At 42.8% G+C, this 23303-nt stretch overlaps 1 protein-coding gene across 6 annotated transcripts in view; it reads right to left on the bottom strand.

Annotated features, from left to right (window-relative positions):
* Positions 1–22856, bottom strand: part of SLC9A6 (solute carrier family 9 member A6) — a 62978-nt gene extending 40122 nt beyond the window's left edge. For 2 of the 6 annotated variants that reach the window (XM_053201730.1, XM_053201725.1), the window contains exons 1-5: positions 13078–13427; positions 3466–3665; positions 910–987; positions 559–635; positions 146–258 (exon numbers count right to left, since the gene is read on the bottom strand). In XM_053201730.1, the coding sequence (XP_053057705.1) occupies positions 146–258; positions 559–635; positions 910–987; positions 3466–3665; positions 13078–13402 (793 nt within the window). In that variant the 5' untranslated portion in view covers positions 13403–13427. The other 4 variants (XM_053201727.1, XM_053201728.1, XM_053201726.1 and 1 more) reach the window with 4 other exon arrangements.
* Positions 22857–23303: the final 447 nt, after the last annotated feature.

Here is a 23303-nt window from a genome sequence, read left to right as displayed (position 1 = left end):
TTTTCCTCCACAGTTGTAAAGTATAATACTATGGGAATTTATGAATTCTACACCTAAAGGAAGGATCACACACACACCATTTTGCTGGCAAAACATGGTACCGTAAGTACTTAAGAACTTAAGCTCCCCTCTCGTGGACACATACCTGGGTCAGTTGCTGATACAATGGCACCAAACAGCAGACAGTCTGTAAAGTAAAAATCTCCCGCAAGCTGTCCGGTCACTTTCATCAGTGTGACACAGCCATACATTATTGACCTGGTCAATAAACACATTTCTACTTTAGAGAAAACAGTAACTGTTACAGAAGTTAGAATATCCTAAGAAGATGGGTCTACTGTAGTACTCGGTGACTAATCGCAAATTTAACTCATGTCATTTAAATATGGTAATACCTTGGCCTTAAGGAAAGTTCAAACAACTTGATATCTATGTGAATACATTTTACTGAAAAAGGTCCTTAGACACACTCAGGAACAATACCGCAAAAATTGAATATGCATTATTTAAAAAGTATAATTTGAAGGATAAAAAGTGTTTTAACCTTCAAGTACTTACCCAATTACAAAACAAGAAATTGCTGTTCCAAGAAAAGCATATGCTAGGATAGACCCAAGGTTTCGAAAGAAATGTCTCTGATAAAAAAAAAAAAAAGTTATAGTGCGTTAGAATACTTACCAATTATTTGAAAAAGAAAAGGCTTTCTATTCTAGTCTGCTTTGCGAATATTAAATGCATTATTCATTAAAGGAAATAAGTAAGAGAAAGAATTTTTGTGCAGGCATAAATTTCAGCAGGGAGAGAAGGGAGGGAAACCTGGAAAGAACTGCCTATTTCTGAAGTGACAAAGATGAAAAAGCCCATGGAGGTTAAGGTCATTTAAAGTATATGAAATACAAAAGCACTTACTCTTTTCAGACTATATCCTGCATAAAATATGATAGGAGGAAGCAATATGTTGAAAAATACTTCTGGATCAAAGGTAACCTGTTAAAATAAAGAGTTCTTTTAGATGAATTCCCTTAGGAGACCTCGTATTACATTATCAAATTATCAAAAAGAAAAAAGATTTAATTTTAAACTGGTGAAAGGCAAGAATATTACTGTGGTAACTGCAAAATATTTCATATAGGATAGCTGTTGTTCTATTTCTCAACCAAACGACAAGGAGACAGTGTCGGAGCAATCTGTTAAGTCCTATCTGTGGAAAGCGTGTTACAATACACGCATTAGGGGCACCTGGGTGGCTCAGTAGGTTAAGCTTCCGACTTCAGCTCACATCAGGATCTCACAGTTCGTGGGTTTGAGTCCCACGTCGGGCTCTGTGCCTGGAGAGCCTGGAGCCTGCTTCAGATTCTGTGTCTTCCTCTCTCTCTCTGCCCCTCCCCCACTCATGCTCTGTCGCTCTCTCGCTCAAGAATAAATAAACATTAAAAAATACTATGACATGGGAATGCAAGCTGGTGCAGCCACTCTGGAAAACAGGATGGAGGTTCCTCACAAAACTAAAAATAGAACTATCCTCCAACCCAGCAGTTGCACAACTAGGCATTCATCCACGGGATACAGGTGTGCTGTTTCGAAGGGACACATGCACCCCATTGTTTATGGCAGCACTATCAACAGTAGCCAAAGTATGGAAAGAACCCAAATGTCCATCGATGGATGAATGGATACAGAAGATGTGGTATATATATTTATACAATGGAGTATTACTCGGCAATCAAAAATAAGGAAATCTTGCCCTCTGCAACGACGTGGATGGAACTGGAGGGTATTATGCTAAGTGAAATTAGTCAGAGACAGACAAAAATCACATGACTTCACTCATATGAAGACTTTAAGAGACAAAACAGATGAACAGAAGGGAAGGGAAACAAAAATAATATAAAAACAGGGAGGGGGACACAACAGAAGAGGCTCATAAATATGGAGAACAAACAGAGGGTCGCTGGAGGGGTTGTGGGAGGGGGGATGGGGTAAATGGGTAAGGGGCACTAAGGAATCTACTCCTGAAATCATTGTTGCACTATATGCTAATTTGGATGTAAATTTTAAAAAAATAAAAAATGTTTAAAAAATACTATGACATTAAAAATCTTAAAAATGGGGGGGGGGCGCCTGGGTAGCTCAGTGTGTTGTGTCCAACTTTGGCTCAGGTCATGGTCTCACGGCTGGTGAGTTCAAGCCCCGCGTCAGGCTCTGTGCTGACAGCTCGGAGTCTGGAGCCTGCTTCGGATTCTGTGTGTGTGTCTCTCTCTGTCCCTCCCCTGCTCACATTCTGTCTGTCTCTGTCTCAAGAATAAACATTTAAAAAATCTTTAAAATGGGAAAAAAAAACCATGAACATATCTTTGCTTTAAATAAAAGAGACCTCAAACTGGTAACAAAATTTGGGGGTATGGCATTATTGCTGGCAAGAAGAAACAGACTTCTTACATAGGGAACATCCCTAAAAATATATAGCATAATATTACAGTTAAAATACTTCCGTGTGACTAAGATTTCTAGTCCTGACAGCCTATTTCTTTTAATATCTATTCCCTATAATAATACAGGCATCCCTTTCTGTTCATGAGGCTACGGTAGGATCTGACATGAACAGAAAGCAGCTACACACATAGCCCATGCTAAAATTTTATTTACTAGAACTTTTAAGGAACTGAAATTTTCCACAGGTGGAAAGAACTCTTGCTGCAAAGTAAATGAAGTTCGTATGAAATTTTAAAAAGCATTAAAGATGGTCAGGACCACAACCAAGTAGCTATGAGAGCCAAGTCCTGCCCATGCAGAAGACAGAAATGGAGGCAAATGGCCAAGGGTGGGCGGAAAAAAAGAGACATGCGCGATGAAGCCCTTAGAAGCTTCACGGGAGGGGGGACTATGATGGGGACAGGAGAAAGCAGCTCCAGGAATGTCTGGGAGCCAGTAAGACTGCAACACAGCCTCCTACATAAAGCTTTATGCACAGCATGGTACAATAACTGATACTCAGAATGGGGACCCTGAAGTTGTGCCAGATTATGAATCAAAGAAAGATTAAATTGTCCTCAGTACAGAATACAATCAAAGCAAGAAAGAATTCAGAGAAATATTAATGGAATATTTTAGGTATTACTCAATGTGCTGATGTACGATAAAACTCTAAAGACCATCTGCAAATTGAAAGAAATGCTTATGAATTCTGCTCAAGTCAATACTGGTCACCATTTATTACAATTATAAACATCATGCAGTGAAACAAAAAGGATTACAGTACTTAGCCTCAATCAGAAAATGAAATGCACAGATGTCCATTTCCTTAGCATTACGTTTGTTAATTGAGATCTTTCTCCATTTTAAAAGACAGATGATTTTAAACATCATTAAAAATTCATTATAAATTTTTCTCCTGAATCATTTTGCTGCTAGTTACATATACACTTTTTAAAAAAATCCCAATAGTCCCTTTAACTGAGAACTTACCTTTCTAAGCATTTCATTATCTTGCACGTTATTGAGTTCATGTGAACTGATCTCTCCTTTAAGTGTATATTCATAAAACTTCCCACTAACATTTACCAATAAGGTAGTTGGGCTTGACTGCACTTCACAGCTCAGGGTCACATTATTTACATCGCTTGGGACATGAATGCCATATCGAAGCACAAGGCCCACCAAAAGACCTGGAAATAATAAAAGAACCATATAAGCTCTTCTCTAGGACAAAGACTACTTCTTTTATACCCCATACATACCTTTGGGTTGAGAGCAAAAGAACTCTTATGATAGTCCCCTGTGCTTCAGAACCAATTTTTAGGCTGAACGCAGTTATATTTTAAAGTATTACTCAATTCACAAATCTGAGTCCAATATTCATAGACTACAGTGGGACAAGAGGGAAAAACATTCCCTAGGGTACAGCATATATCACTGCCTTTCTAAGTCAACAAGAAGTAAGTGATGACGAATGTAACAAAATGAAAAAACACCTTCAAATTACCTGCACACAGAATATGCTCTAAGGTGTCCCAAACGGACAGTGTGATCATGTTAGAAATATGTTTACCACCTCCCCCTCCATCCGCCTATTCACAAGACTGTTAAACAAAACACAACATTTCTCAAGTTATTGAGAAATAACTCAACCCTACAGTACCGGGTTGGCCAAACCATACACACTTAACAAATTGGAACGTCAATAATATTTGTGGATCGATCCAGTTCTTCTACCACTAAAAGGTCAGATTGTAATTTTAAAACATGTGCTTTAAAATCAAAACACGGAATAGAAGTTCTCAGCCTGGCACTATGACATCAACATATTGCTAGAATTGTTCTTGGATCATCATATTGGTATTCAAGTGTGCACAAACAAAATCTATGTTGATCAAACTATTTAATAATGGCTTTACTGAGATGTAATCCACATACCATAAAGTTTACCCTTTTAAACCACACAATTCAGTGGCTTTTAGTATATTCACAAAGTTGTATACTGATCACCACCATCCAATTCCAAAACATTTTCACTGCTCCAAAAAGAAACCCCATACCTATTAGCAGTCATTTCCACTCCCCTCAACTCCTAGGCCCCGGCAATCACTAATCTGTTTTCCCTATATATAGATTTGCCTATCCTGGACATTTCATACAAATAGAATCCTATAATATGCGACTTTGTAGGTCTGCCTTCTTTACGTAGCATCGTGTTTTTAAGGTTTATCCATGTTGTAGCATGTATCAGAACTTCATTCCTTTTTATGGTCAAATAATACTTTATTGTATAGATATACTTCAACTGCAAACTGAACTCAAACTTCTGGATCTTTGCTTAACTCCAAGATGTACAGCACACCACTATCACATTTTACCTCCCTGTTGCCTTTCACACTAACTTGCCAACCATCCTTTTAATATATACAAACAGAGTATTGTGCTGAGAAGGTCCCCAGGGTTCAGAGATGAAAACAAGGTCCCTCCTCCAAGTAGCCCTCAGTCCAGTTAGCAAAACAGACAAAATAAACAATTACAGCACAAGGTGTTTTACAAGGTGTTATAAAAACAGAAAAGAGGTACCTAACCAAGCCTGAGGAAGTGGGACAATAGGGAAGCCTTTCCAAAGATGTCACCTAAGCAAGGAAACAAGTAAAAGAGGTTTTCCAGGTAGGAGGCACAGTAGTACACATCCAGTCACAGAAGAGCGAGAGAACACAGCCCATTCAGGGAATCACACGTAGCTCAGTATGGCTGGGTTATAAAGTGGCAGAGCTAAGGTGTAAAAGATCGGCAAGAGCTGAGTCATAAAAGACCTTGCAAGTTGGAGAAGAGAGTTTAGACTATATCTCGAAAACGAAAGGAAGTCATAGAAGGGTTATAAATAAACAGGGGCTTGACATCAGATTTCTATTTTAGAAAGAGATGGTTGGTCCAGACTACGGAGGTTCAAAGAGGCCAGAGAGAAGGCCACTGCAGTCATTCAGGCACTAAGAGCTTAGGGCTTAATCTAAGAGAGCAGAAAAAGGGACAGAGAAAGATTTTTAGAAGGTATTATCCTTTAGAAGGATTCAGTGACTGAGTAGACCAGGAGGAAGGGAGACTGGGAGAAAGACTGGGAGCCAAACTGACTTGGCAACTAGGTGGGTAAGCTGGCCTGAGCGACCAGACAGGTAGCAACAGGGCCATTCTGTGAGAAAGGGAAAAGATTCACAGGGGAAAATGTACAGTTCTGTTTTGGACATGCTGAGTTTGATGTACCTGTGACACATGCACAGTGGAGTATGTGGGATCTGAAGCTCAAGGAAGTACGGGGTCTCAAGTGGAGATGGCTGAAGTCAGGTGCCTTTGAGATTACCTGGGGAGCAAATAAAATGGGAAGAGGACTATGGATATACGCCGAGAGCTTTATCCCAACATTTAATAGCCAACATGAAGAAGCTGGTAGAGGAGGGGCAACTGATGGAGGCGTCTAAGAAGGAAAAGCAACAGGAGTAGGAAGAAGAGAGGAGGGAGTGATGTAGACAATGCTGCAGCAAAGTCAAGGAAGACAGGTGTTAAAAAGTGTCCATTGGGTTTGGCAACAAGGAGCTTCCAGGTGACCTTGGTAAGGGCAGTTTCAGTGGAGTGGTAGGGGCAAAAGTCAGACCAGAGTGGGAAGTGATGAAATGGGGGCAGAGGAGAAGAGCTAAGAAGTGGGGAGGGAGGAGAGATGAGGGGTTCTCCGAGGCAAATTACAGTCATGCGTTTTTTAAAGTGAGCAGCAATGAATAACTACTACACATTACGATGATCTCAACCTTTTAAAAAGGTTTAACAAAGTTTCAGATTGAAAATAAGTGAAAGAGAAAATATTTTCAGGCCATATATCTGATAAGGGACTAATATCCAAAATACATAAAGAATTCACAGAGCTCAATAGCAAAAAAAAAAAAAAAAAAAAAAAAAAAATCTGATTAAAAAGTGGCCAGAAGATCTGAACATTTTTCCAAAGAAGACATAGAGATAGCCAACAGGTACACGAAAGCATGCTCAACATCATTAAGCACCAGGGAAATGGGGAAATGCAGATTAAAGCCATGACGAGATCACCTCATACCTGTTACAATGGCTAAGATCAAAAAGACGATAAATAATAAAAAGTGTTGGCAAGGATGTGAACAAAAGGGAGCCCTTGTGCACTGTTGGTGGGATTGTAAATTGGTGTAGCCACTATGAAAACTAGTATGGAGATTCCTCAAAAAATTAAAAATAAAACTCCCATATGATCTAGTAATTCTACTTTGGGGTATTTATCAGAGGTAAACAAAAGCACTACTCAAAAAGATAATATGCACCCCCATGTTCACTGCAGCATCATCTACAATAGGCAAGATATGGAAATAACCTAAATGGCCATCGATGGATGAATGGAGAAAGAAAATGTGGTATGTATACACACACACACACACACACACACACACACACACACACACACACACACTGGAATATTATTCAGCCATAAAAAAGAATGAAATCTTGCCATTTACAACAATATGGATGGACCCTGAAGAGGTTCACTTATGCTAAGTGAAATAAATCATACAGAGAAAGACAAATACCATTATGATACCTCTTATATGTGGAATCAAAAAACAAAACAAAACAAAACAAAACCAAGCTCATGGATACAGAGAACAGACTGGTGGTTGCCAGAGACAGGAGGTGGGGTGGGAGGTGCAAGAAATGAGTGAAGTATACACTTATTTAAAAATTTAAAAAATGAGCCTGAGTGGCTCAGTCAGTTAAGCATCCAACTGGATTTCGACTCAGGTCATGATCTCATGGCTTGGGAGTTCAAGCCTCATGTCTGGCTCTGTGCTGACAGCACGGAGCCTGCTTGGGATTCTCTCTTTCTCCCCCTCCCTCTGCCCCTCCCCTGCTCATGCTCACTCTCTCTGTCGTTCAAAATAAATAAATAAACTTTAAAAAAAAATAAAAATTAAAATTAAAACAATGAAAGATACACTGTGAAAATAGCCCACCTCTAAAAACCAAAATGAAAAAGTGATGGCTGGGTAACAACTGGGTTTGATAAACACAGCCTGGGTGAGAAAAGGCTATAGGTCCATAGTCATCCTGCCTACATGATACGGTAAGAGCTCTTTTGTCTACTATCCCATAAGACCTAATTAAGAGGTGAAGAAAAAGTTACCCCCTTATGTGTATGTGCAAAAATCAAAGCTAAGCTACTACAAATAATAACAGCAGTACAAATTCTTTCCAAGTCCTTAAGCCTGACTGTGTAAGGAATGGTATCTACCCATTCTATTGCACTCTGACTCAAAGCTGAAATGTCGCTGGGTGCCCTGAGGAGGGCTCAGCGCTTGGACAAATTTGGAACACACACTTTGGCAGTTAAAACTTCAGTGAGGAGAATAATTACTTAGGTTGGAAAAAATCAAGATCCTTTTATTACAGCATCAGACATCTGAAAAACTGGAATTTCTTTGAATAAAGTTGACAGTTCAAGTTAATTGGGGTTCTGTGAAAGGTCAAATCATCATCACGGAGTTAAAGCAATTCTCAGTCAAGAGAAAGTGCACAAAAAGAGGGCTTTGTTAAAGGGATAAGGCGGAAACTTCTAGCCTCCCACAGAGGCACAAAAAAATATTGATATCACGAAATTTAAAATCACCACTAACAGGCAACAAAGAATACAACCACAAAGCGCTATCTTTCACAAAACAGAGAGGCCCCACCCCTCCTACACATTCTTGACCCTCTTGTGTTGGAACCCCTCCCAGGGATAAAGAACTCAGTATCACCCAAAGCCACAACACCGTATAGGTCTCGCCATCAATGGAAATTGATTTTCTAATAGATTTCAGCCCATTTTCCCAAGCTATCACACTAGAAGCCTCTGATAGTCAAAAATACGGAAGGAACATCACTGGGATATTAAGTGTGGCCAAAATTGATAAAATTTCTACAGATTAACAAGTGTTCGTATGTACATATATATTTATATACACATAGTGTATGTAGGTACATATATATTTATATACACATACCTGTGTATGTGTGTATATAACATTTATCTACTTCTTGAAGAATGCTGTTAGATTTTGTTTTAAAAGTCAACTCGACTTCAAGACAGCCAAAAAAAAAAGGCAAGGCCTTTGCCAGCCTCTGGTTAGTTTTACATGTGTTTATTTTTTTGTCTTCTAGCACATTCCCTGTAGTAGCTCTTCCAATCTTGACCCTCCTTCTCAGATCCTCAATCTCACTGCCTACTTTTCAGAGAAGCTATAGGCCATCTGATGTACACTGCCTCAATCCCATGCCTCTCCATGTCAACATTAGCTCATTTCCCCTAACCCACCCCCCCTTCTCGGGGAAAGATCAACCTCTTTTCCAAGGGAATCCTTTCGCCTAGCACCCTGAGTCAATCAATCTCCATCCTAATTCTTTCTGCATATATTATCTGATCCTCATAACCTTATGCAGTCCACACTATTATAAATCTCTCAGTCACTGTTTCCTCATCACTAAAATGGGGATAAATGATTTGCCCAACAGTATTTGGCATTAAGTGATAAAAACCAGCAAGGAAATCTGATTTTTCTATTTCCAAAGCCTCTCTAATTTTCTAATCATCTCCTGGCTCTCACCACTAACTGCTTCAGTGGTTAAGGTCTCCGTTCTCTCACAATCCACCTCCAAAACCCTTATAACTGTATTATCTTTCTACATATCCGATCTCATGAAATTTAGTACAGCATAGTGTACGATGTAGGAGATAAAGCACAAGTTTGAAAGTTAGATAGATGTATTAATTCTGGCTCTATCAAGTTCTAGTCTGTGACCTTAGGGTAGATAACCTCTCACTGGACCTCAGTTTTCTCAAATGTAGTAATGAGAATACTAACCAGTTTATCGTTACAGTTAAGCTTTATCTCTCCAATATAAGGCAATATGGTTCCAGGCTAAGAGAATGGGGCTTCTGAGCCAGGCTGACTGGGTTTGAATCCTGGCTCAATACTTACAAATTATGTCACTTCAGACAGGTCATTTAACCTCTCTGTGCCCCAATTTCTTTACCTGTAAATGGGAAAGATAACAGTACCCATCTCACAGGGTTGTTAGGAGCTTTAAATGAAATGATACTTGTAGAGTGTGTTATAATGCTCAACAAACATTACCTATTAAGGCACTAGATCGTAAGTGCTTTGTGGGCAGGGATGATGACTCATATCTGTATTTCCCATCACATCTCATACGTCAAAGACACTTAATATTTACTGATGAATCACATCAGTTAAGTGTAGGATCCCGGATACTATAAGTTTCAGGCAAAATATTTCTTCCCTGTCCCTTGCTTTTTATACAATCTGTAAGCACACTACAGTGGGTGATCACTTTTCAGACTTAATTAACTACCCTGACAATTTTTACTAAAGGTGACTCACTTTTAAGCTTCTTAAGCAAGCGAGCCCAATGAATAGAACACTTGGGTGCTTTCACACTGTGTCTGTAGCTGTAGCAACTAGGCTATATTACAATCTAGAAACTGACCATATTGGCTTTTTCTTTTCTTTTTTTATTCTCGACTCTCAAAAATATAAAGGAGAGGCTTATTTTAAATAGCATTTTTCCAGGATTTAGGAAGCTAAACAGACATCACAGAAATAAAACTATCAGTGGGCTGAATCTTGGAGGGCTGGATATTCCCAGAGTAAGGAGCCCATTCATCTGGAAGTCAAGCTGAAAAATAAAGGTCTTAAAATCATATATTAACATAACAGCTCTGATGGTATAAGAGTCATAAGAAAAGGTAAATGGCAGACAGTAATTAGGATTTAAAAACATCAATTTCCATGGCACTGAAAATACTTCGACCCAATCCCATCTATTCTCACGTTAGACTTGGGAATTAGTCAGGCAGGAGGCTGTTCATCCATAGCCTCCATTGCCATAGTGAGAAAATGGAACCGGCTACAGAATGCCGAGCCGTGGCAAACCAAGCCCAACATCCTTCTACTTTATATTCTGCAAGGGATACCTTTGTTTTTCCTTCACAAAATGCTAATGCTAAGGTATTCCATCACCTTTCACTAACTCAGACACACCAGGAAATGCAGTCAGTAATCCCACTTTCAATTTAGCTCAAGAGTTAGAGGAGGTTAAAGATATCAACTACCAAGGAGCAAATGTTTCCAGGGCAATTCTAAGTCCTTATTGGATAGAGAGAGAGAGAGAGAGAGAGAGAGAGACAGAAAGAAAGAAAGAAAGAAAGAAAGAAAGAAAGAAAGAAAGAAAGAAGAAAGAAAGAAAGAAAGAAAGAAAGAAAGAAAGAAAGAAAGAAACGTTTGCCTCTTAACTTATAAGAGAAATTAAAAGAACTGTTCTGAGCCTAACCTGAGAAAATGCAGTTATAAGAGCAGTAACAATAGTATCACAGTTATCATTTATTGAACATTTACTTAGGGGTCAGGTACTAAGCTAAAAGCAATTCTTCCTCGCAATAATCCAACTATCATTTTTCCCAATTTATAGATGACAGTGTAAGAGGGTAGGGGACTCTTGTCTAAGATCACGCAGAACAGATGGCACAGTGGTACAGGAACCCAGGTCTGGCTCTAAAGCAGGGGTTGGTGACTTACAGTGATGGTTTGTTTTTGAGAGCTAAAAACTGTTTTTACATTGGGTAGGTTTATAAAAGGTTTCTAAAAAGAAAAAAACAAAAAGAAGAAAACGCAACAGAGACACAGAGACATATGTGACCCACAAAATCAACACGAATTATTATCTGACTCTTCATAGAAAAAACTAGCAGACCTCTGGTCTTAAAGCCTTGCACCTTTAACCACTACATTGTACTCTCTCTCCGTATGGAGGGAAGAGGGTTCTGTGATCGGTTCCTTATTTTAACACCATAATACTCATTTGGCATTTAGCTAAATTTAAGATGCCATTATTTTGTTTATATGGCCTGTCTGCCCAAGAAAGCAAAGTTTTTTGAAGGTGGGGATCTATTTCTTTGTATTTTCTGTGCCTAATACATAGTTGGCTGCCTAGCAAATGTTTGTTGAGGGCAGTAAATATAAATAAATCATGTATACATTTGATTTTACATTGTTATACAAGAGATTATACAGAGATGTGTAGCTTATCTGGCCATTTAGCTTAAGGGGTGCTGTAAATAAAATGCAAAAAAACAGGAAATATGAAAACCAGCTAATATGTCTAAAACCCAAGAATCCTAGGGAGCAGAGATACTTGCACATAGGCTTAGCATTTTATTACCTTACAAATGAAAAAGAAGCCTGAGTTCATGCATTTTCCTGATGCACACAACTACCTTGTTGGGCCACCCCTGAGATGCACATTCTAGAAGTCTGTATGGACTGGAAATGGCTGGTGGGGGGGGGGTGGGGAGGGTCGTGGAGAAATGTCTTTTTGTGCCAAGGCTGTTTCTACCGATTTGCAAGTCCGGAAACAAAGCTCAACAAGCTCATCAGTGTAAGCTTGTTCCATGTGAAGATAATCTTCACTCACGACTGCACTCATCTTTTCAGCCGTCTATATACCCTCACGACCACATTAAGACAGTCGGCAATATGTATCTTTTCCTCTCATGAGGCCTCCGCACAGGCCAAAACGCCTGTGAGCCCATGGTTTGCTTTGCCCTACTCTGAAGACCAAAATATAAAAATACGTAAATAAATCTCAAAAAGAAAGCACACGAAGACACAAGGACTGAAGCCATTTACTCAACGATCGGTCAATAACCTTATGCCACCAGCGTCACCCATACTGCCTATGTGTGGTGTCCCTAATTACCGTTTGGCTGAACTGTCCTGATCATCCTATAGTACAACACAGCGCTGGGAGATCTTTAACTCTTCCTTGTCCTCACCTCGGTACGCCTAGATGAGGAGGGTCGACCGCACGTATACTACTCAGATGTTACAAGCATAGTACAATAAACCAGGACATCATAAAAAATACCCTAAGCCTTCTTTATAGCTTCTTTCGCGTTCAGGGCTACACGGGAGTAAGGTTTTCATTCTCAACCTCGAAAGGACAGGGCGTAGCAAGAGCGGGGGTGATGGGTAAAGGTGGACTCTTGGCTCCAAGAGGACGCCAGATTCTGAGCAGCAGAGGCACTACTGCAGCTTCAATGGACCTTAAACAAACTGACACCCCAGAGAAATGGATCGCTAGGCTGTCTTCCCCTCCCCCAGTCCCCAGCCCAATCCCAGACACCGCACCCACTCCCTTCCCATCCTCAGTCCCGGGTCCCGGTCCCGAGCTCGGTAGGCAGAGGCGGGGGCGGGGGTGGGGGATGCGTGGAAGAAAAAGGGGGTGGGGTCGAAGGAAAAAAGGTGTGGACACGCAAAGGAAAGGGGGTGCGAGGCAGAGAAAACGGGGGACGAGGCCGAGGAGGAAATGAGGTGAGGCAGAGAAACGGGGGTGAGGGGGCAGGCGAGGCAGAAAATACAAGGCATCAGAAGGGGAGCCGAACACAGGCCGAGCAGGGCCAGGAGAGGAGGCGAAGCAGCCGGCGTTCAGAGAAAGGGGGAGCGCCAGGGGGCGGACATGGGTTGAGGCACTTGCCATAAATCATAGCCAGGCCGGTTTCGTGCAGGAAGCGGGCCCGGCGGTGCTTGAAGAGCCAGATCGTGAGAATGGTGAGGGTGAGCAGCAGGATGAAGATGAGCAGGTTGGCGCTGTCCTGCCGGTGGCTCTCCTCGGCTTGCTTCTCGGACACGATCTCCTCGTCCATGGCTCTCGCCGCTCCGCCGGCGCCGTCCGAAGCCCCGGCCCAGCTAAAGACGCCCACTGCGAGGAGCAACCAGAGCGGCCGCATGAGCCGGCGGGCCCCGGGGCCGCCGCCGCCGCCGCGGCTGAGGGGCGCCCGCAGCCAGCCGCGTCGAGCCATGACTCCCCCCGCCCCCCGCCCCGCTCCTCACCCGCAGCCGCCCGCGGTCGGACCACTCCCCGAGGGCTCACGGGAAAGGGGCGGGGCCCCAGGGAAGCCGCCGGAGCGCGCGCCGGCGCCGCCGCCGCCGCCGCCGCCGCCGCCCTTAAAGGGGACGCGACACTCCCGGCTGGTTCGGCCCCATCCCTTCGTCTTTCGGGTCTCCACCGCACGGGTTTCTCCCAGCCCCGGACGCGCACCCTCAGGTACTGCCACGGAACGAAAGGCTGTCGAATCTAGCCCACGGCCTTCTGGAAAAGAACCCTCAGCCGGGCGTAATCAAGCCGAGGCAGATCGCGCTAGGTCTACTTTGGTCCTATCCTTATAGCTCTCAGGGGACTCGAGCTTTCATGAGCCATCTCAATATTGTCCCCCGGTGTCTCTTAACTGGATAAAAAGTTGTCCCCTTGGGAGATGCCTGAAACTCCATCTCATTTAAACCGGGTTCTCCTTGTTCAGCCCTCACTGGGAAAAACAACAACACTGTAGTAGCTCATAAAAGAATCGACTCAAAGGCAAGGAATATGCGTGTGCCGGTACGTTCCGTTTTCCTCACACGTAAGCCACCCGAGATACGAGTTATCGTTCACGTCAGGAACCTGTGCAGAGACACTCATCAGTCTCGCAAAGAAGATCCAATCGGTGTGCGCTCAAATCTACCTGAGCTCCAAGCACTCCTCTCCCCTCCCAAAGAAGAAATCTTTTGAGGTGTGGCGCGTTTCTCCCTATCCTCTTGCACCTTTTGCACGCTGTCTTAACGCACGTTTCACCCAACTGGTGTCACCTTTGACACCATCTCTCGTCTCTCTTCCTCAAAGAGTATTTACTCTCAGCCTCTCGACCTGGCACACCAGAAAATCCACAGTTCTTCCTATTTTCCCCCATACGTATCAGATCACACCTTAGTCTGTATGGGCTCTCTGTTACAGTCTCTGGACTTTCATCTCTACCTCTACGTGAATGAACTACATCCCAAACTCTGATCTGCCACCCTCCCTTCACCCCTCTACGGGTTGGACACTGAGCACACATCCTTTTGAGGGACCTAGCAAACTCAAAAACTAAAACTGCTTTAAAAAAAAAAGTTAATGTTTATTTATTTTTGAGAGACAGAGCACAAGCGGGGGAGGGGCAGAGAGGAAGGGAGGCACGGAATCCAAAGCAGGCTCCAGGCTCGGAGCTGTCAACACAGAGCCCGACGTGGGGCTCGAGCTCACAAACCGTGAGATCAGCGGTGAGCTGAAGTCTGACGTCAAACCTAAGACTGAGCCACCCAGGTGCCCCTCAAAAACTAGAACTGCTTTGAAATGAGCTCATTCCCCCCACTACAGACCTGAATGCTTTCTGAAAATGTTCATACCATTTCATACCATTAATGGTATCCAATTCCTATTATTCTGCTTAGTAGAGGTCCTGATTCTCAAACTCTCTCTCTCTCTCTCTTTTTTTTTTTTTTTTTTTTATCTCATGGCCATATAACCTCCTTGCTAAGGCAAATAACATCCAGGCAACTCCAAGATACCCCATTTTGGACTCACTTCCACTAACCAGCTCTTTAAGTTCTGTGAGGATAGTGAGCTGGAAAAAAAAAGACCTAGAACAGGTGTTCAACTCCAAATTCTGGCTCTGTCGCATCAGGAACTATCCTAGGGACTCTGAGCCCATTTTCTCCTCTTAGTACCTGTGTCTGTCAGCATTCCCAAGAAACCTTGTGGCTGCCTGTCCCCTATACCCTGGCTCCAGCCTAACCACACTGCCCTGTGCACGCAGGGCTAGACTTTAGAGAAGCTAGAAGCCCAGGTGAGGATCCTTCCCAGTCTCCCCACTGCCCCATCCCCAGACCTGTCTTGGTCACTCCAGAAGACCAAGAAAATTAGTTTACCTGTTTCTTCAGGCCTAACCACCTAATCCCAGGCTGTTTTGCCTCAGCACAAATCATTCTTTTAGTGTCGGGAACTTGAAAAACACCAAAGTCACAGACTGCTTCCCTGACCACACAAAGCAAATGTCTTCAAGCCCCAGACTCTGCCTCTGTTTACAGGCCCCAGAAACTTAGTAGCCCCTTTGAGCCTTCCCTCCTTTTTCACTGTGAAAATCAAGACCCTCAAGAAGACTCTGCACCGTCTTTACCCCGCAACCTACTTAAGTATCTGGTTAGGGCCCCTCCTTTCTTCTCTCCTCCAGCCTCAGGTGAAAGAGGTGCTTCCTCCTCCCTGATGAAACCACCTACACTGCAGTCTGTACTCCGCATTCTGTGACCTCCTTCCTGCCTCTTCCAGGATCTAGTCCGATAATCATCTCTCTCCACCGTTTGCAATGGCTCCTTGTCCACTATCTTTCTTTTTATTGAAGTATAGGTGACATACGCCATAGGTTACAGTGTTAGTTTCAGGTGCCCAACACAGTGATTCCACAAGGCTATGCGTTATACTGTGCTCACAAGTGTAGCTCCCATCTGTCCCCGTGCAGCGCTATTATAATACCACTGACTACATTCCCTATGCTGTACCTTTCATCCCTGTGACTGATTTATTCAAAAACTGGTCTTCCTGTTCTCCCAAACCACTTCCAGGTCTCTTCTGAGAAACAGACCTTTGTCTACACCTGCCTCCACTATCGCACTAGTTCTTTCTCCCCCTCGGCGATGAGCTTCTCAAGAGTTGGCTACGTTCTCTACACTCTGATCCCTTAGTCCAGAGATTAGCAATGTACAGCCAGCTGAATCCAGCCTGCCACCTGTTTTGGTATGACCTGAACTAGGAATGCTTTATACATTTTTTTGAATAGCTGAAAAAAAATCAAAAGAAGAATATTCTGTGGGAATGCAAGCTGGTGCAGCCACTCTGGAAAACAGGATGGAGTTTTCTCAAAAAACTAAAAATAGAACTACCCTAGGACCCAGCAATTGCACTACTAGGTATTTATCCAGGGGATACAGGTGTGCTGTTTCGAAGGGGCACATGCACCTCAATGTTTACAGTAGTTCTATCAGCAATAGCCAAAGTATGGAAAGAGCCCAAATGTCCATCAATGCATGAATTGATAAAGAAGATGTGGTGTATACACACACACACACACACACACACACACACACACTGGAGTATTACTTGGCAATCAAAAAGAATGAAGTCTTGCCATTTGCAACTACATGGATGGAACTGGAGGGAATTATGCTAAGTGAAATTAGTCAGAGAAAGACAAAAATCATATGCCTTCACTCATATGAGGACTTTAAGAGACAAAACAGATGAACAGAAGGGAAGGGAAACAAAAATAATATAAAAACAGGGAGGGGGACAAAACAGAAGAGACTCATAAATATGGAGAACAAACTGAGGGTTGCTGGAGGGGTTGTGGGAGGGGGGATGGGCTAACTGGGTAAGGGGCATTAAGGAATCTACTCCTGAAATCATTGCTTCACTATATGCTCACTAATTTGGATGTAAATTTTAAAAAATAAAAAAATAAAGTTAAAAAAAAGGATAAAAAAAAGAATATTCTGTGACACGTGAAAATGATGTGAAATTCACATTTCAGTGTCTATCAGTAAAGGTTTATTGGCCACGACCATGCCCATTTGTCTGCTTATGGTCTGTGGCGGCTTTTGCACTATAAGGCAGAGTTGAGTCGTTGCCAAAGAGACTGTGGAGCCTGCAAACAGCCTAAGCTATTTGCTGCCTGGTCCTTTATGGGAAAGGTTTGCTGACCTCTGCCATGGTCTCCACCAGTTATCCTTCCATACTTCTACTAGAGGGATCTTTCTGAAGCACAAATCTGATTATATATAGCACAGCCCAGCTCCAACCTCCCCCCCGCCCCTGCCCCACCATTGTCTTCCGTTCTGGCTCCTTAGCGTGGCACACAACACTCCCGAAGTCCTGACTTCCGACCACTTCTTTACCTCCTAGCCCATCCTTCTCCCCAAAATATATGTTGCTTCAGCCATTCTGAAGTCCTTGTAGTTTCCCAAATGCTTCACGTGGTTTCCTACATCTATGTGCATTTCCATGCACTCCCTCTGCCTGAATGTTCTTCAACCCTTTCCTCACCTAACTTCTGCTCACCTGACAAAACTCAGTTTAAAGCTTTCCAGGATGCCCTCGGGCTGAGTGTGGGGCCCCTTGTATGAGCCCCCACAGCCCCTTGCGCAACTCTCTCTTAAGCCTTCCTGAAGTATTATCATGCTTGATTTACAGATCTGTTACTCTACAGGTCATGGGAACCTTGAGGGCAGTAACCAGGTGTTACTTATTTCTTTACTGACAGCACCTAGCATAAAGCCTAACCAAAACAGGTATTCAATAAAACACATCTGGGCATCCATGACTGTCTCTCAAATTTAACTGAGTACCAAGGAAATCACCACGTTTGCAGAGGACATTAAATTCTCTTAGCGACATAGACTCGGTTCAAGGACTAAACTGAAAGAGGACTTTACAGTACTGGGTACATAGTAAGTGTTCAGGAAATACTTGGTCACTGAAAAGCGTAGATAAGTTTTGCCTCTCGGTTAGCACAGTCCTCGGCTTACTGGATGTGCTTGATAAACGTTGAGTTGATTAATTCCTGTGTTGGGGGAAATGCAAGAAACTAAGCTGAGGCCATACCTGGAAGGTCTTTATGCTGCAGACATTTTTAACTCATTTATCTCCCTGGTCAACACTTCCCCAGTGATGGGGCGCCTGGGTGGCTCAGTTGGTTGAACATGTCTTTTTCTCAGCCCAGGTCATGATCTCCCGGTTCGTGGTATCCAGCCCTGCGTCAGGCTCTGCGCTGTCATTGTGGAGCCTGCTTGGGATTCTCTCTCTCCCTCTCTCTCTGCCCTTCCCCCACGCTCCCTCTCTCTCAAAAGAAACTTTAAAAAATTCTTTAAAAAAAAAAGATTCTCTCTCTCTCTCTCTCTCTCTCTCTCTCTCTCTCTCTCTCCCTCTGCTCCTCTCCCCTGCTCGCGCATTCTCTAAAATAAAAAATAAAAAATAATAAACCCCAAACTTCCCCAATGTTAATTTGACAGCAGAAAGGGGCAGGAGGTGAGGCCAGTTGAGAAGTTAGAAAGGTGAGAAAAAAGTGGTTAGAACAGTAGTCTTGCTGAAAAGTCAGGGGGCCTTAACTTATCGGTTGCAGTAGGAATGGAAAAGGGAGAAGGGAGGCTGGATGCAAGAGCCAATGCAGATGTAGGATTAACCCGTCTTTGCAACTGATTGGCTGGGTAGACTGGGAATGCTTGAGGGAGAACGACTGGAAGATGACTGGAGGGTTTTGAACCTGCATAACTAGAAAACACAGGACTGCTGATAGCGTTAAGATGGGAGGCAGGAGGTACAGGTTGGCTCTGGACAGGTCAGTTTTAAGGGACCAGCGGGATGGCCAAGTAGAGGGTCTGCAGTTCACGAGTGAAGTCAGGACCGGTTAAAGATTTGGGAGCTATATGCACAATATTGAAGTTATGGGAGTTCATGTGTTCTCCAAAGAAGGGAAGGTAGAAAGAGACCCGGTTTGGGGGCAGTGCTATAGGGAATGCCTATATTCAAGAAGTGGGAGACTGGGGCGCCCGGGTGGCTCAATCGGTTAAGCGGCTGACTTGGGCTCAGGTCACGATCTCACGGTTCACAATCGGTTAAGCGGCTGACTTGGGCTCAGGTCACGATCTCACGGTTCACGAGTTCGAGCCCCACGTTGGGCTCTTGTTGACAGCTCGGAGCCTGGAGCCTGCTTCAGATTCCGTGTTTCCGCCTCTCTCTGCCCCTCCCCTGCTGATGCTCTGTCTCTCTCTCAAAAATAAATTAAAAAAAAAAAACTATAAAAAATTTTTAAAAAAAGAAGCAAGAGAAAGAACAGGGCACAAATATCAGTTAGGACCTGGTATAATGCTGGAGTTTTCCATCGATTTTCTAAATGTACCAGCTCAATGTGCTAAAAAAAAAAGCAAATAAGACCTCTGGTGCCATTTTCAATGCCAAGGCTACTTGAAATGAATAATCATATTAACCTCAGACAAGTAACCTAGGATACTTCGTGCAGATGTGGTAATGAAACCCCAGGAGAGTTATTAGTAGCTCTAGAAATGGTCCAGAGAAGAGCAATTAAAATCACCAAAGGTGAGAAGCAACTGATGTTTCAGGAAAAACTAAGGGATAAGGAACCCTTTTAGTCTGGAAAAATATCTAGGAGAGTCAACAGTAGCACAGCAGCAATAATGGCTAGCATTTATTTAGTACTCACCATGTGATATTATTCCAAACGACTTACATGGATGGTCTCACTCAGAACAAACAACAATCTTTCAAGGTAAGTACTATTATTATCCCCACTTTACAGATGAGGAAATTGAGGCATAGTTAAGTAACTTGCCCAATCTCCCAGATAGTAAAGGAGAAGCCAGGATTCAAATCCAACCTGATTCTAGAGCATATGCTTTTAACCCCAGTGGTATAAACCTTTCAGTGAACAAATCTTAAAGATATGAATCAAGTAATCACAGTCTTGCTTACTAAGATTCAAAACTCTAGATACCAAAGCACCACTCAACACGTTAAGAGGGATACAGCGTTTTGTTTGAATTTCTTATACTGAACATACACTATTTTTGTGAAGAAAAAAGAGATTATGCAATTATCAAGACAAATATTGAAAATAGTAGTTTAGGGGCACCTGGGTGGCTCAGTCAGCTGAGCGTCCAACTTCAGCTCAGGTCATGATCTCACAGTTCGTGGGTTTGAGCCCCACATCGGGCTCTGTGCTGACAGCTCAGAGCCTGGAGCCTGCTTCGGATTCTGTGTCTCCCTCTCTCTCTCTCTCTCTCTCTCTCTCTCTCTCTGCCCCTCTGCCGTTAGTGCTCTGTATCTCTCTGTCTTTCAAAAATGAATAAAACCATTAAAAATTTAAAAAAAAATAGTAGTTTACCCAGCAGGTGGTAAAATTCTAGAATTTGTTACCCAGTGAGGTTGGAAGAAGTATAGTTTGAAGAAAGGTTTAGTACCTGCAATAGATATATTCCTCTTCTAGATAACCTGTACAGTCAAAGGGAAAGTGGGTTTTTGAACTAGGTAGGAAAGGACAGAGCATGCTGGATAGAAAGAGAATCTGCACGGGAAATGGCACATACGAATGGTGTATGAAGTTACTCGCCTCGCTGGATGGCACATAACAAAATGAATTAACTTGAAGACAATTTTGGATTGTGGTGCCTTCACTATACAACGAACGATCCTGGGAAGACTTGATGAGTCTTCATAAATAACATCTGGGTAGGAAACACTTCAGAGGTCTTTGTCCCCACCTTTAACAAATCCCCATCATGTACCCACTGTGAATATGGAAAATGGCTGTTTCTGTGGGCAAACTAAAGGCACTTCTGGATTCACCTAGGAACTTAAATGCTCTTTCACATGAAGTTTCTCTTTTGTTATAAGAGTTCATGAACACAGCGCTGCCCCTTGCTGTACCTTGCACCTTTGGGATTAACTCCAACCTGGAATACAATGGATGAATGGACCCAAGGTACTTATTTGAATGATACAGAACTTGGTAACCATGACTATGAATACTTAGGCTTCCCTTCATGTTAAAATCTACAGATAAGACCATTAAAATCCCACTCCATGAATAGGAGTTGACCATTTACTTCTAGAAAATGTGAAACTAGCCTCGTTTCTTTTGCATTCTTTACACGGGTAAGATATTTAAAAGAAGAGAATGGGGCATTCATATTAAGAATGTAATGGTGAAAATCAGGGGCACCTGGGTGGCTCAGTTGGTTAAGCGTCTGGCTTCAGCTCAGGTCGTGATATCAAAGTTCATGGGTTTGAGCTCCACATCGGGCTCTGTGCTGACAGCTCGGAGCCCGGGGCCTGCTTCAGATTCTGTGTCTCCTTCTCTCTCTGCCCCTCCCCCTCCTCACGCTCTGTCTCTCTCGCTCAAAAATAAATAAAAAAATTCTTTAAAAAAGGAACGTGATGGCAAAAATCATATCCAGTGCCTGGTGGCTTATACAAATACCAGATTCCTTACTGGCTCTTTCTGTACCCTCATCTTTTTAAAGGAAAGGAACCGGGGCGCCTGGGTGGCTCAGTTGGTTAAGCATTCAACTTGGGCTCAGGTCATGATTTCACAGTTCAGGGGTTCAAGCCCCACATCGGACTCTGTGCTGACAGCTCGGAGCCTGGGGCCTGCTTCAGATTCTGTCTCTCTCTCTCTCTCTCAATGCCCCTCCTCCACTCACACTCTGTCTCCCTCTCTCTAAAAAATAAATAAACATTAAGAAAAGAAAGGAACCAGATCTAAGCTCTTTTCAGAAACCTCCTAATAATTTTTCTACTTCAGATAAATTAATATTAGCAGAGACAATTTAGTAAGGTGCCTGAAAAGGCTAATTTCAATTTGACCATTGTCAAAGCTAAAACCAAGTTCTTTTTTTTTTTTGGTCTTTACCTTTTCTATCTTGCTACCTCCCGGGGCGGAAGGAAGCACTTTCAAATCAGTACAGAAAGATTATTTCCTTGTTCTTCCTGATTGTGAGGTTTATAAATACACCTACATTTGTAAGGAATACATTATACTGTACTTGATATTGATCGAGTACTGTGTCAAATCTTGGCTTAGAGGTGAAAAAATTGGAGCAGGCCCAGAGAAAAATAATGACCATAATTAAGGGTTTGGAAAATGGGATCGAGGACAAAACACATAAAGTTTAGGAAATCTGAAGGCTCTTGGATGCCTTCTTTATTTTCTAATTTTGTTTTCAGCTTTGGGGAAGCTCAAGTATATAAGAAAATGTTCATCATCAATCAAAGAGTTATCAAAATTTAAGAGGGCATACAAGTCCACAGGGATTTTTGAACCCAATCCAAAATAATGGAAGGACACTTTATAGAGATCCTTTCAAACAAGGATACGTCACTCCCCACTTCTTTCCCATAATTCATTCAGCAAACATTGGTTGAATGCCTACTGCATGTGACAGGCAATGTTTCAGGCATGGACAGAAATCTCTGTTCTCTCCAAACTTACGTTCCAGTGTGGGAAGAGAGACAATGAACAAAAACAACACAACAAACATCATAAACAGGTAAATTATAGAATATTTCAAAAGGTGATATAGAAATAGAGTAGGCTACGGGGAACAGGAATGGGAGATTGCAAATTTAAAGGGGGTGGCCAGGATAGGGATCTTCGAGCACACGTCAGTTAGCAAAACGTGGAATCCTGACAGGGCAGAGGGCATTTACCTCCTAATGTGCAGCTTACAACGCTGTGCCAATCAGTCAGGGGGCACTGGAGGAGCTGAGAATGAATTCCGTTTCGGCCACATTAAGTTTGAAGTGCCGCGGCACAGAAATAAATGATTAGCGGGTCTGGAAATGCAGATCTGGAGCGAAGGAGAGACGTTTGAGATCGAGACGTCGCTTTGGAATCCCTGTGGTCGAAGCGGTGGGAATGAATAGGTGAGCTCGCCAAAGAAGAGCAGGGTGGAAAGAATTCCAGGGAAGAACTTCACTAATGAATGTCTACATTTTAGGGGATGGACACAAAGACAAATCAAGAAAGGAGAGTATACTTTTTTTTTTTTTTTCTGATCAGAGAGAGAGAGAGAGAAAATGGGCCGGCGTCGTTCGCGCCCTTTCATTGCAACCTAACGTAAACTGGCTCCCTCCAGAACAAAATTCTCCCATGGCACCATACCCCCTGGGGCGTGAATCTTCCTTCAAGCCCTTCTGAAGGTAAGGGGAAAGGAACTAACTTTTACGAAGCATCCCACGCATGCCAAGTGTTTGGGGCTCCAAATCCCGGGATTTTCCTCCTCTATACCCCCCCCCCCAATCCCGCCGCCGCTTCCCTTTCTGCCTCCTTCAGCAGTGTCGGC

This window comes from Acinonyx jubatus, chromosome X (genome assembly GCF_027475565.1).
Source record: "Acinonyx jubatus isolate Ajub_Pintada_27869175 chromosome X, VMU_Ajub_asm_v1.0, whole genome shotgun sequence".
Lineage (NCBI taxonomy): Eukaryota > Metazoa > Chordata > Mammalia > Carnivora > Felidae > Acinonyx > Acinonyx jubatus.
This window is presented reverse-complemented; position numbering and strand designations above follow the sequence as displayed.